This window comes from Staurois parvus, unplaced genomic scaffold (assembly GCF_062004578.1).
Source record: "Staurois parvus isolate SC_StPar_1 unplaced genomic scaffold, SC_StPar_1.0 ptg000655l, whole genome shotgun sequence".
Taxonomy (NCBI): Eukaryota; Metazoa; Chordata; class Amphibia; order Anura; family Ranidae; genus Staurois; species Staurois parvus.
This window is the reverse complement of record NW_028318451.1, coordinates 159,593-174,028: the sequence shown is the minus strand read 5'-3', so window position 1 is coordinate 174,028 and position 14,436 is coordinate 159,593. Positions and strand designations below refer to the sequence as shown.

The window sequence follows — 14,436 nt, the reverse complement described above, 5'->3', positions numbered from 1 at the left end:
AGTCACTCCCCTGATGAGCTTTTAGTAAACATTTGCTGCACAGAAATGCTTCAAATACTTAGACATATTTAAAGATTAGCATGTGATGACTAAGTCTTTGACAGAAAGGACATAAGCAATCTGTAGGAATTGTAGCATTGTCTTATTATTTTTTTTTTAACATCCATTCTTTTATCATCCAATTAGGCCTCTTACACATGGGTTAAGAGATGCAACAAATTAAGATTTTAGGTTTACTTGTACTTTTGTGCAACACAGGACACAGGGTTTCTCCTTATTCATGACTACTTGGATAATGTTCTCACCTACATGTGAATGGACACTGGCCAAATAAGGCAGTCTTCCCTGCCTAAACATAACTTCCCCATCCCCTCGGCATAATATAGCCTCAGTTTGTAGCAAACATTGAGGAACCATACAAGAGGATAAAGATGTCCTGTGATGTACTCCAAGAAACGGATTTTCCAGGTAAACAACTCGAGGTGATTGTAAACGTATTAGTGCACCTGCAACAGAAACAATTGAGTACTGTCTGTAATAATTTTTTCATTTGCACTAACATACAATTTTCAGGACAAACTTTTGGGGTATGCCCCTTCTTCTAAGTCCAAGCAATACTACTTTACAAAGTTTTAGCAAAATGTTAAAAGATACAATCTCTGAGGGTAAAAACACACACACACACACACACACACACACACACACACACACACACAATCAAACAATTTGTTTGTGTGTGTGTTTTTTTTTAACATTCTGCTAAAATTTTGTGAAGTAGTACTGCTTGGACCTTGAAGAAGGGGAGATACCCCAAAAGTTTGTCCTGAAAATTGTATGTTAGTGCAAATAAAAAAAAAGTATCACAGATAAACTAAAAATTCTAAATCCTTACATCAGAGGTCACGGGATTTCTTCTTATTTGTGACTACTTGAGATATCCAAAAGCACTGAAAAAGAGCGGCAGGCAAACAGAACAACTGCAGCAACAATCCCCAAACCCAAAAGCAGAACAGGGAAAAATCCTACTACAGAGCCACCTACAGGACCTTCCGCCCCAAACCAGCATTCTCAGAGGTGAAAATATCTACCTGGAAAAAGAGTAGTAAACCTGTAAACAGAAAACCAGTTACCAGCTTTGGAAACTTAAAAGGTTGAAACATGATGCTGAATCACCCAGGAAGCACTGACACTACTGATAGAATGGACCTTAACTGGAAAAAGGGAAACATTCTTACTGCCAGAGGTCAGAGAAATTAGTTGCTGGATCCACAGAAAAAAAAGTGGATTGGGACCAAACAGAGTCAGATTGCTGAAACAAAGCCATAGACTTCAGGTATGCCTACACAGTGTGGACCACATCCAAGCAGGGTTTTTGGGATTAGAACCAAAGGACAGTAACAAAAAACAAGGCTAGGACCTCAACACTACTTTATCTTGGTGAAGGACCAATAATGCTGCCTTAGAAGAGAATGTAGCCGCAGCCAGCTCCAAGACCCTAATGGCCACCAAAAAGACCACTATGTAAGTATGAAGTGCCAAAACGTGACAGTGCCTGAATGGGTTCAAACAAAGCATGCTATATAACAGACAAAACCAAATTAAGGTCCCATGGGGACACCAGAGACTGGACAGGTGTACAATCTGTGTGACCCCTTGTACAAAGAAATAAGACACAATAGGCCTCTTGAACAGAATGCCCAAAGCTGAACTCTGGCCCTTGATAGTACTCAAGGCCAGAGACAACTCCTGATCAGATTGAATAAAAGCCAAATGTGTCACACCACATACTGCCATGGCATTGTCCAATTGCACTGAAACCAGGAGACACTGAAAGCTGCCAGATCGATGTTGTAGAGCAAGTCAAATTAACCCCCAGTTTCAAAATGTTGATCAGCCAGGTCTGCTCCTCCACCAACCATACTTCATGAAATGACTAGTTCCCCAAAACACCTCCCCAACCTGTCAGACTGGCATCTATCATCAGAGCATTCAGAACTAATTATTTGTGCTAAATCCAGGAAGAGCCAGAGCCAACCTGGCCTATGGGATTCAGATGCATAAGCAGATCCAGGGACTGTAGACTTGTCCTAGGGTAATCTTATTGAACTGCAACTCCCTGGAGAGGAACTGGGAATATGGAACCACATCAACTGCGGAGACAATCTCCCACTGCACGCACATGCAAACACAAAGATTTTCTCCAGAGACCTTATGGACTTCACCTGAGACCTGAGAGAAAGGCTGAACGGCAACACTACAAACTGGTAGTGACGAAGCTACCACGGCAAACCCTTGGTGAAGTAGAAAGATCAGGATGTCCCTTGCAGGAATTTGATGGTATTCTTGAGGTCCAGAACAGGTTGGAAGTCTTTGTTTGGCTTTGGAACCATAAAAAAGTTTGAATATAAGCCATTACACCTGGAGAAAGAAACCTTCCCAGTGCTGAAAAAAAGAAGCTCTGCTTTAAGGCTAACCTTTTGAGTTAATAAAGCATGTAGGGGTAAAGCTTTGTAATTCCAGCTTGAAACTTCTTGACACCACATCATGGACCAATTCGTCTGTGATGTTCTGGGTTCAGACAGCCATGAAGGCTCACGAGTGTGCCCCAACCCACAAGACTGAGGATGCCCCTCACTAAAAAAAAGTGGCACTGGGTGGTATGCTTCAACTTGAAACTCGAGGGCTGTGGCTGACAAAAGGACTGCTTTTTAGCAGTGGAAGAAGACTTTACCTTTTGAGCCAATGATTTTTCTTTATTCTCCAGGGACATGAGCAAATTTTCAGTAGATTAACATTTGAGCCACAGGACTCAAATGGGCAGGCATAATTCCCAGTTTAGAGGGTTGCTTAGTATAATTATTCCATGCAGCTCAAATCTCCTGGGAAAACCGCCAGGTATTATCCAATTACAGGATCCTCAGGATCAGATTCCCTAGGCCAGAGCATATGGTTTGCCCACACTTCAAGAGCTTGGCATACACCCTCCTCAGGTACTGCTGGCTGTAGAGCTACACCTACCAAAGAGAGAGACACCTTAAAGTAGGTTTCCAAACTCTTATCCATAGCATCCTTAAAGACTGGAAACTCATCGGGACCAAAAGGGTCTTGTTCAGTTAGGAAATAGCCAGGTCTACTACTGAGAACTCCTCTTTTTAGAGAACTCCTTCTCCATAGGGTACGCTCAAGCGAACCATTTAAGAGGTAAAAACACCTTCCCTAGATGAATTGGCATAGAGTACTTCCTGAAAATGAGGATGCTCAGTAAAGATTTGGGAATTTTAGAAGTCACCAGGAACCAAGTGCCCTGACTTTTTGAAAAGTAGATTCTGACAGGGGCAACTTTTACTTAGTTTTGACTGAATCTGCTAAAAAAAAAAAAACATTGGTACTCTGCACCTGAGACAGGCTAGGACCCCAAGCCCCTTCTGAGAGAACACTTCAAATGAGGATGGATAATTCTCCAACACATCATCCTCCTGCAACAGGGGAGGAGGGTAAAGAACTCTCATGTTTGTGCCCCAGGCTTTGAAATCTAGTGAAAACCCCTGAGAGTTGTTCACACCGGCCTGAGATGGATGCTGAAATATCCTCCCTAAAAATTTGAAAAATATGGCTTTGAAACCATGGAAAGATCAGATAAAAGGCAATAATTCAGAGCTGAACTAACCCTAAGGAGAGCCATTACAGGGTGAATTATGTATGGGGCCTTCCCCACCCGAAGAAGGGATGTAGGAGGCCACCCTTTCATCCTTCACTTCCACCTCTCTTTCTGCATTTTGCCATGAGGGATATAAGGCTTTACCCCATGGAAGATAACACAGCCACCCATTTGAGAGGAGTGTTTTGTTGTAGCAAATAAACACCCAATGGCTTAGCAACCCCCACTGCACATCACCACAAAACTTGCAAAGAAATGTCCTGGGTCAGGAGACCCGCTGCTCTACCTGTGTGACTGTGCTGTGAAAAAAGAGATGTCCAGCTGCAGGTACATTTCCACATCTGTTAGGGAGCTCACGTATGCACCAATGCTTCCGTGACGTCATTGTCCACGCCAGGTTGTTGGACCCACCCACTTTCTCCACTGCCGCGCATAGCAGCAGAGACCAAGCTTCCACCAAAAGGCACAGAAAAACAATCAGCTCACATTCTGCCCCTCCCACAACAGCACAGCACAAACAAGATCCTACAGAATAGAACACATGCATGGGGGACAGCTACAGGAGGAAATTTCTTACTGGGTTACTCGCCAGTCCAGGTTGCAGGGCCATCAAAGAGCCACACAGTCTTCATCCATCATAGCAGACATGCTCCAAAGGGGCCTAAAGGGACACAACTTCACTTAGGGGGATTACCATCCTGAACCTGTAGAGTACCCTGCCAGCGTTAGTACCAAATACCAGGTACCCAGGTTAAAACTGCCCACAGGGTCCCGTGTTGCCGGACACTCTTGCAGGCGGTCCCTGATCTTCGCAGAGTAGTTAAGGTACCATTTCTCTGGGCTCAGGGTCATATGCAATGAATCTGGATAAAGCCCTTCCTTTTTCCCCAGTAGAGTTGTATGGAACAGGCAGCAAAATCCATTCGCAAATGGTCCACTGAAAGAAATTTCCAGAGACTTCATAATTTAGGTTAGGCATGGTTGAAAAAGACAAAGGCCCATCCAGTTCATCCTTATTTATTTTTTTCCAATTCCAAGAGACCTTCCACAATTTTACTGCTCTAATAGAAAAGAATCCTTTCCACAGTCTAAGGTTAAACCTTTTTTCCCTCTAACCTCAAATAGTGGTTATGTGTCTTCTTCAAGGACCTTAGAGTAAACAGTTTATTACACATTTGATATATTTGTACATTGTAATCATATCCCTCTTTTGTGCTTCTTCATAGTGGATAACTGAAATCTATGTGAACAATCCTCAAAGATGAGGTCCTCCATTTCCCTTAATAATTTTGTTGCCCTTTGCTGAACATTTTGTATTTCAAATGATAAAAGAAAGAAAAAAAATCTGCGCTGGAGTGTTTAAAAAGAAAAAGCAGCCACTAAGCAATTGTGATACCAACAGCTAAAAAAAATTAAAAACAAAAAGCAGCAATAAATCACATTACTATCAAGAGTACTCAATTAGCATCCTGTATGTGAGTATAACATATGCAACAAGGAATTAAATTAATCAATATAATACATATATGAAAAATAAAGTCCCAAAGTGAACAAAATTTAAAACAAACTCCTTTCACAATCTAAATCATATGAAGAGTGTCCCCACACTTCAACTTCCTGTTGGATAAAGTGTTCATCCACCACCAAGTGACACCATTAGGGAGCCCCTTACCAGATTATGTGAACCATTAAGTTATAAATGGTCTTAAAGTGGTAGTAAACCGCCAAAGAAAAAAAATTTCCTCTGCAAAATAATTTCATATGTGCTAGTATGCATCGCATACTAGCACATTATGAAAAATTTACCTTAGAGCAAAGCCCTCCAGCGGCATGCTGTCACTGCTGACAAGGCTTCCATCTTCACCCGGTCTTCCTTCCGAGTTCACAGACTCTGGCTGCTTGACTGGCTGAACCGCGATGATGTCACTCCCGCACATGCCTGTGATGTCATTGACTGCAGGGACACGGAATATCTTCTAAATGGTACATGTTTAGGAGATATTCCTTGTACCTACAGGTAAGCTTTATTATAAGCTTACCTGTAGGTACAAGTGTCTAGTAGGAGTTTACTTCCACTTTAAGCTCTTAGATATATCCTATAGCCAATGCCCAAAGTGTCGTATGTAAAAAATCTCAGTTATTTAAAAATTGTAGTTTAAAAGGCCACAACAAAGTCACTAATGGCATTATGAAATAAAACTTGTGCATGGGCAGCAGAAAAACAAAACTGCATACAGTGGGTAAACAATAATAGCTTCCAAAGCAGTAGGCTAAGTTATCGTCCCGGGTTCCAGGCTCCGGTTGGAGGGTGTGCGCGATGACACATCACATCATAGCAACAACCAACACATTTAGTCAGAGAAATGACATCGTCGGGGGACCAGCTTGATGCTGTATATCACGCTGGGGACATATTTAACGCCAGTAGTTAAGCAGCCACAACAACAGGTAACTTTGCGCTCAAAAAATGTATATTATATAGGGTGCGCTTGTTGGAGCCCAACCTCTGTAGCTGTAAGATAAAGGTGCCAGATGGATGTCAGGGATGGAAGCAGTAACACTGAGGCAGCTCTTCTTAGAGTGGAAGTAAGGCTCTAATGCAGTAACAAGAAAAAGAGAGGAAGGCACCTCTAAGTGCAGTATTAACAATTTATTAGTAGACAATGGAAAATTTGCACTTACAAGATAAACGGTTAAAAAGACTCATCATGTGGTAATTGGATCCAGGTGAGACATCCAGCCCTCCAGCAGCAAGCTATGCCTATAGGATCTGGAAGGTCTGAAGAAGGAGCCTATTGAGCATGCTCCGAAATGCATTACCGCCCCTTTCACCTGCTACATCTGACTCTGCTCTCCAAGCTTCATTTTTGATGCACAGGCACATCCTGGACTCTATTTCCTGATCCTATAGGCATAGCTTGCTGCTGGACGGCTGGATGTCCCACCTGGATCCAATTACCACACAATGAGTCTTTTTAACCATTTATCCTGTAAGTGCAAATTTTCCATTGTCTACTAATAAATTGTTAATACTGCACTTAGAGGCGCCTTCCTCTCTTTTTCTTGTTACTTTGCGCTCAAACGGGAAGCTAATAAGTCAGACCGCCTACTGGTAAATGCCACGAGGGTCATTTGAGAGGAAAACTCCATCTTGTGGTAAAAAAATCTAATTAAAAAACAAGCCCACAGCCTGCTACAATTAATAGATTAACAAATAATTCATTATACAAGAAGGAATAGACTATATTATATGCAAAAACCTCAAACAATCTCATAAAACCAAATAAAATAAAAATACGGATTGGGAGATACAATTACAATCTGGACATGTTAGCTATTACTAATGGTGACCAAAACGTGATTGGTGACCAAAACTGAACTGTGTATTCCAGAACCATTGTTTTGTATAGGGGTAGGATTATTGATTATTGTCCTTAAATACTGTACATGCCCATTTAATGCATGGGAGTGCATAACTTTATATTTCTCAATATTTTACCTCATCTGCCATGTAGCTGCCCAACCCTCTATCTTATCAAGGTGTTCTTGTAATGATGCCTACTTGATGGAAAACGTCAGAGGCACATCCATCACCCAAGGACACACACAAAATTCAGGCTGTGCTGCCTGCCTATTTTTGGCCAGTGTGCATTCACCCATAACGGGTGCATAAACAAAGTAATCATGAACAAAAAGATACCATGTCCTGTGCTGTACAAATAAGAAAAAAGCATCTGGTACCGCCTGCTAATGTGCTACATAATTAAAAATGTAAGGTGAATGGGCCAGCATACACCAGCATGCTAGTGTCAATTCTCTTTGTGTTGTCTCAGGAATTTTAGGGCATGTCGCAATCTTTAGGCTTTGCCGCAACCTGCCATCTCGAGTTCAACTGTAGCGTGCCAAAAACACACCCAAAGAGTTTTTTTACACATTTAGCACACATTTTTGAAGCATTCACTTCACTTTGTGAAAAAAACCTGAAAACTAGTGGTGGCATTTGGGCAGTGTTAACTAAGATGCTACATGTGAGAAACACGGGTTTAAGCCAATGCTGAGCAAACATGTGGCAGTCACTTTGTTGCATCTCTAAAACAATGTAAAAGAAGCCTTGGTAAGTGGTAAATTAGCAGTATTCTCATCATAGCCATCTTGTCTATGTTCAGATGTTTACCTTATATGCTTGAAGAAGAGCCAAATGATCACTGCTTGCTACAGCAAATTCTTTCTTTTTCTGGTTGGCCTCATCCTTTTTATCCCAGGGACACACCTAAGCACAAATCAGAGTGAATACAAAGATGCACAAAATATATTAGCATGCATTTGTTTGCCTTCTTTTCTCTTATTGTTAAATATGAATGCTTGTAAAAATCCAGTATTTTCAGTAAGATGTATTCACACCGTAATGTTTTATTGAATCTGGAAAAAAGTCCTGCACGCTGAATATTTAGTCAGTTTACAAGCATTTTCTTTTGCAGTTATTTGCATTAGTTTCTTTAAAAACATCATAATTCTGAAAAAGCATGTGTTAGGGCTCGTTCACACTTGACTGTTTTACCAACGCTTGCCAAAGGCCCCTATAGCGCTTTTTTAACGCTCGGCAAACGCTCCGCAAATGCCGCATGTGTGGTTTAGCGGAGGTTTCTAGGCGTTTGTCGAGCATTAAAAAATGCCCCACAAACACCTATAATGAAGTTTAAATGGTGTTACCGCTCTGCAAACGCCCCGCAACTGCGTCACAACCGCATCGCAAACACCGGCCGAGTGTTTGCGGAGCGGCACCATAGACTAGAATAGGAGGCTTCAACGCCTCCTGACTCGACCAGTGGCGTCCGTTTTGCTGCGACGCTAACGCTCCCGTTAGAACAGCACCATGTGCTGCAATGTGCAAAATTGTCCAAGGCATTTGGGAAGCGGTAAAAACGCTTCCCAAACGGCTCTCTGCCGCCTGAACATAACGCTAGTGTGAACGTAGCCTTAATGCATGAGGACCATCCATGTAAGCAAGCCCTAAATGACCATTTATGTACTAAACACCGTTGCATGATGCTGTCTCCACTTTACTAAGTACATAATACAATAAATTCAGAAACTTGTACATTCTTTACTCAAGGGGTCATGTTTATTCTGATCAGAGACTACCACCCCACCCTTCCCCTGACATTCCTGAGCTTCATCAAGATATCAAGCCTATCACTGTGTACTACTGTTGATGTCCACCAAATTCTATGTATGGTTACTTAAACGTATGTCCAGTATATCTTTGTACAATTCTTCAAACCAAGACATTGTTTTGCATCAGTGCCTACTATGTATGTAATGCAGAAAATATAAAGTAGAGAGAAATAGAGAGAAAATAGAGAAATAGAGAGACAAAAAACTCCATATTAATTTATGTACTGAAAGTACATGGATCTAATAAAAATGTATCTATTTATCAAAGCAGTACTTCAGCAACTTATACAAGTATAGGGAAGCAAAAAAGAAATGTCTTGCTATACTGACAGATAAGGCAATGGCAACATCTATACACAATATAGAAATCTTACTGCAACCCTATACAGGGTTCTCCCCAGGGGGTATTTATGGAAGGCCCTCGCCCAACTATTATTACGATATTTCTTCAATCAGTTTAATTCCTCTTCCTATAAAGGTATACCACATATTATACCCTCACTTCCCCCCCCGAATAATCACTACTGTATTATACAACTTATGATGTGACACTCCATAATGCAGCCATTCAGATGTAAATTAAAAAGTTTAATATAAAAAAAAAAACAAAAAAACTTACAAAAGGAGACTTAAAAGCCAGGCTGGCAGCAATAGTGAGAGCCGAGTCCAGACAGCAAAAGATGGCACCAAACAACATCAGTTTACCAATTCTCACATCTACTGGCAGGGAAGCCAAATGATAACCCAGCGGCGTGAGAGTTTCCTGCTTAGTGAGTGCCCCAAGATCCCGAAGCCGTAGCTTGGAAGTTTGAACCGATTCCACTCTTGGGGGTTCAATTAACCGAGACAAAACTGTATCTAGTCGGCACTCAGAAAACATGTCCAAAATCTTTATTCTAAGATAAAGCACAAAAAAGAAAAGATACAGCTCAAATATTCAGTTAAAATTGGTTATTTTTAACTAACAAGAAGCAAGTCAATGTAAATTAAAGCAGAACTAAAGCTGGGTTCATATGTGTGCATTGCAGGATAACATGCAAAATTGCATGCCTTTCTACAATGCACAAAAAGTGTGCTTCACTTTTGCAGGTGGGCAGTGGTGTCATTAATTTTTATTGGTACCCCAACACACCAGTGTAGCATGCATTTGGTGTGGTGTGCATTTATAAAAATGGGTCATGCATTTCTTTCATGTGATTTTCAATTGCAATGAATGCATTGCCCTAAATGAAACACAAAAAAACACGCAGACCATCACAGCTGCATAGCTTCACATTATGGCAGGCTTATTCCCCAGTATATCCTACTCCAGGAATATGAGGTTTTGTGCTTCCCCTCATCTTTTGCATCTGCTTTCCCTGTGATGTTCCCAAGAAACCCATAGACTAGAATTAATTAACCTTTTAGTTTCCTACTGTCATTACATGGCAGTATATGAGCCCCCACCTGATAAGTTATTCAAGTGTGACCAATATGAGAAACATGCTTCTAAACCCTTTGCTGAGATCAGTGGTGTATTTAGGTTTCGTGCTGCCCTAAGCAACACATAAATCAGGTCCCCCCCCCCGAGTAGAACCTGACACCGACAAACACCCCCCTCCCCCACTAAGAGAGCCTGACATTGACCAACAACACCCCAGCAAACCACCCCCCCCCCCCCCCCACCCGAGAGAGCCTTTCACTACCGCCCGCCCGACACTGGCAACCCCCTCCACCCCGGTGAGAGAGAAGACACTCACCTTCACAGCTCTGACATCCCTGGGAACATGGGTCAGGCTCTGCATGCACCACCAAGCAGCCCCTCTCAGATCCCACCTGGTCCCCATGCTGTATGCGTCTCTTCTTCCATCCCTTATTTCGTGGGGTGGCGCTGCCCCCCCCCCCGAACAATACCGCTTTCCCCCTGAAAAATGCCACCCTAGGCAAATGCCTTGTTTGCCTTGTGGTAAATCTGTCCCCAGCTGAGATGCAAATTAAATACAGCATGTATACACACACTCTTCATTATACAAACAATTAGTACAGAGTGCACCTCTGATGAAGGGATTCCTACAGCATTATGGGCTTTCTAAAGAACACAGCACAGTCTTTTCAAGCACTACTGACTGTCTGAAACATATACAGGGCTTTATGAAAGAATTATTGCTTTGACCGTTTTCCATGTGTATGCAAATTTGCAGCTTGTGCTACTGTACTCTGCAAAAATCTATTATGTTTTGAACATCAGTTAAGGAGAACCTATGCAAGCATATACATGTTAAATACTCAATTTAAAAAGCTTAAAGTGGCATTTCAGTCATAACCTAATGCTAAACCAACTCCCACTCCTATTCTGAGACTATTCTACCTAACATGTAAAGAAAAGATCGCTGTCCTCGCCTATTTTGAAGCTACTCCGGTCTGGTCTCCAGCATCGGCTTGTGTGTGCAGACAGATAGTCGACAATGACTGAGAAATGAAGAGGAGGGGACATCACCCATAGACTTACTAAGGGGCATCTCTTGCCGGCAGCCTCTCCTGCACACAGAAGCCACCGCTGACAGCTCAGCCTGGGACAGGACTGGAGCTCCTTCAAAAGTATAGTGATCTTTTCTTTACAGGGTTAGATAGAATAGGTTTAGAATCGGGGTAGGAGTAGGTTTAGTGTTAGCTAAGTTATGACTGGAATTCCACTTTAATTACCTTATTAGAAAATATCTTACTGACATTTCTGACCTCCTAAAATGCTAACTGCCGGACTGTCTGGATTTACTATTTAGTGACTCACTGATGTAGTACGAGTAAGCAGGTTACATTAGCTAAAGCAGTTGGCATTTCCATAAAAGCATTTGAAATTCAAGCACGAATATTTCAGTAAATATATTAAAAATATAGCATATACCGTAAACATAGCTGCTCCAGTGGAATACGATGGACCTCTGGGGGCTGTTGATTTAGAAGCTGATGGTGATAGTGGTGGCTGGTGAACAAGTGAAAGCACACACCTGAGGTCACGCGGCCAGCTCTTCCTTTTCTCTGAATGGCATTCGCTTTAGATACCCATGTTTCTTCAAGACTCTCCATACTTCTTGATGGATCATATCTAGAAAAGACAAGTGCAAAATTTAAATTTTCTATTTATTGAAGTTCATTGAGGCATGCAGATTTTAGAGACAATTTGGTTTTACGGATGCATACAGGATTAATTTGAACACTAGGAGAAAATAAAAAAATTCAGTGACCAACCCAGTACAACAACTCCCACTCCCAGAATGCCTCATAGGTGGCTTGGCCTATTTACTTTATCCCTTTCACTGCCAGGTCTGTATGGTCCTACAGCACTGCTGCTAACTGGCCAGGTCCGTACGCCATACGAACCTGCATTCCTCCTCTGCTATAAGCTCATGGTCACTTAAGCAAACCCTGATCTCTCTGTGGCTGTCGACTTCCCTCCTTTGCCTCTCCCACCAACTTTCAGTGCTGCAGGGCAGCCACAGAGGGATCCAACTGCAAGACTAGATGTCCCCCCACTGCTCCGACACCCCCCCCCCTTTAGTGTCCCCCACCTCTGTTGTGTCGGAGCATCCCTCCCTGCAGCTGATAGATGGCCCTCCTTCCCCTCCCATTAACTGCAGCCACTGACAGATTGCTGATAGCTTGGAGGGGGGGGGAGGAGGTACCCTTCCTTTTCTGAGAGCGGGGGAGCTGGTAAATGTGTGTTTACCAAACCCTTTTCCTTTTCTCAGTGAATAATGAATCACTGTCTTTATTCACTAACAGATAGTAAATTGTTTTTACTGTCAGCTTGTGAATGAAACTTTGTTTCATTTTCTAAATGAAAGGAGTCTATACAGACTCCTATCTCATTCAGTTTCAGTACAGCTCAGGCTGCAGAGAAAGGGACTGTCTTCAGTCCCTTTCTCTGTCTCAAAAAAAAGAGACAGAGGTCTGTTTAGACTGCTGATATCTCGTCCAAAGCCCCTCCTCTTTTGATATGAAAGGGCTGCCATGCCAGCGTTTCACACACACAAAAAAAAGGTGCATGCACCGTTTACAAAACAGATCTGCAAGGAAACCGCATGGTTTCCCTATAGGTTGCCGCACCCAAGATCACGCTGTGGGCAGAGATGCGTGGGGGTGCTATTCAGAATGAATTCAGAGTAATACAGAAATAGGAAGAATGATATGTAGTGTTGTGTAATACATTTTTACCTCTTCTCCCTCATTTTGCCTGAGTCAATCACATACACAATATCATCAATTGTGATAGAAGTTTCTGCAATATTGGTGGAAATTATTATCTTTGTAATCCCTGGTGGCGGTTTAACAAAAACAGCCTGCTGATCTTCATTTGATAAAGATGAATGTAACGGGTAGATCACACATCTGCAGAAACAAAAATGAAACAGAAAATGGATGTGTATTTTTTTTTTTATCACACACGGGTAGATTTACTAAAACTGATACTCAGAATCTGGGGCAGCTGTGCATGGTAGCCAATCAGCTTCTAACCTCAGCTTGTTCTATTAAGGTTTGGCAGTAAAACCTGGAAGCTGATTGGTTTCTAAGCCGAAGTGCACCTAATTATGAACTCTCCAGCTTTAGTAAATAAACCCCACAATGTCTATTAATTATGGAGATTAACATACCGCTTGCTGCGTCGATTGCTAAACAAGGCATTCGATTGTAGTTGTTCATACAACATTTTGATTTCTGCCAGACCAGGCAAAAATACTAAAACAGCACCTAGAAAAGAAAAACAAAAACTAGAGAGTGCAACACATAGTGAGGATAACAGAAATGTTATTTGTCGAATCATTAAAGTGTGTGTCAGGGCAAAACAAAATAAAAAAAACAAAAAAACAATACTTCTATTCAATATATGCACACTGCTCCATTTTGTTCCCTTAAACACTGCAAAGTAAGAAAAAGAGGAGTTTAGACTTACCTTTCCATATCTTTGAGTACAATACAGGACGCTGACAAACTATTCACATACCCTGGGTTATAGGTTCCTACCTGCAGGTGATTGAACATCGGCAAGCACTACCCCACTACGTGAAGCCTCAGTTTCATAGCAAGCAATGCAGAAAAAAAAGACTAGCGGAGAGGGTAACCTGTACTCCAAGATATGGAGTTTATAGGGAAGTCAAAATTCCTCTTATCTTAATCATGCAGGACAGGACAGGTTGAGCAACAACCAGGCAAACAGAACTGTGCCAACAGGCCTAATAACAACAAGGGTGAACAGACCCAACCAAGAGTGCCGCTGCATCTGAACAGAGGACCAGGTGGCAACCTTACACGGCTGGGGCTGGGAAGACTAGTGCAGAAATGTCCAGGACACTAATACCTATCTGGTGGAATAAGCATGTAAAAGCACAGGACATTTGTCATTGAGAGTGTTAGCTCTAGTGATCAGAATTCTTTTCAATCTTTCAATGGTAAACTTAGAAGCAGGGTGTCGCCTGTTAGGTACTGAAGATGGGGAGGCCATCTATCTGATCAAAACTGTAGCTCGGAGGTAGACTCTAATATCTATAACTAAGCCTACACAACAAAGAGAGATTTCCTTTGGATGCTTTGGAGCAGGGCATATGGATGATAGGATTATGTCCTCATTG

General features: G+C 42.0%; 1 protein-coding gene across 1 annotated transcript in view; it reads right to left on the bottom strand.

Annotated features, from left to right (window-relative positions):
* The window catches only part of DHX57 (DExH-box helicase 57), a 144,622-nt gene that overhangs the window by 54,859 nt on the left and 75,327 nt on the right, over positions 1-14,436 (bottom strand). The window contains exons 14-18 of the mRNA XM_089694177.1: positions 13,462-13,558; positions 13,025-13,198; positions 11,715-11,915; positions 9,453-9,729; positions 7,833-7,928 (exon numbers count right to left, since the gene is read on the bottom strand). Of these exons, the coding sequence (XP_089550303.1) occupies positions 7,833-7,928; positions 9,453-9,729; positions 11,715-11,915; positions 13,025-13,198; positions 13,462-13,558 (845 nt within the window). The remainder of the gene's footprint in view (positions 1-7,832; positions 7,929-9,452; positions 9,730-11,714; positions 11,916-13,024; positions 13,199-13,461; positions 13,559-14,436) is intronic.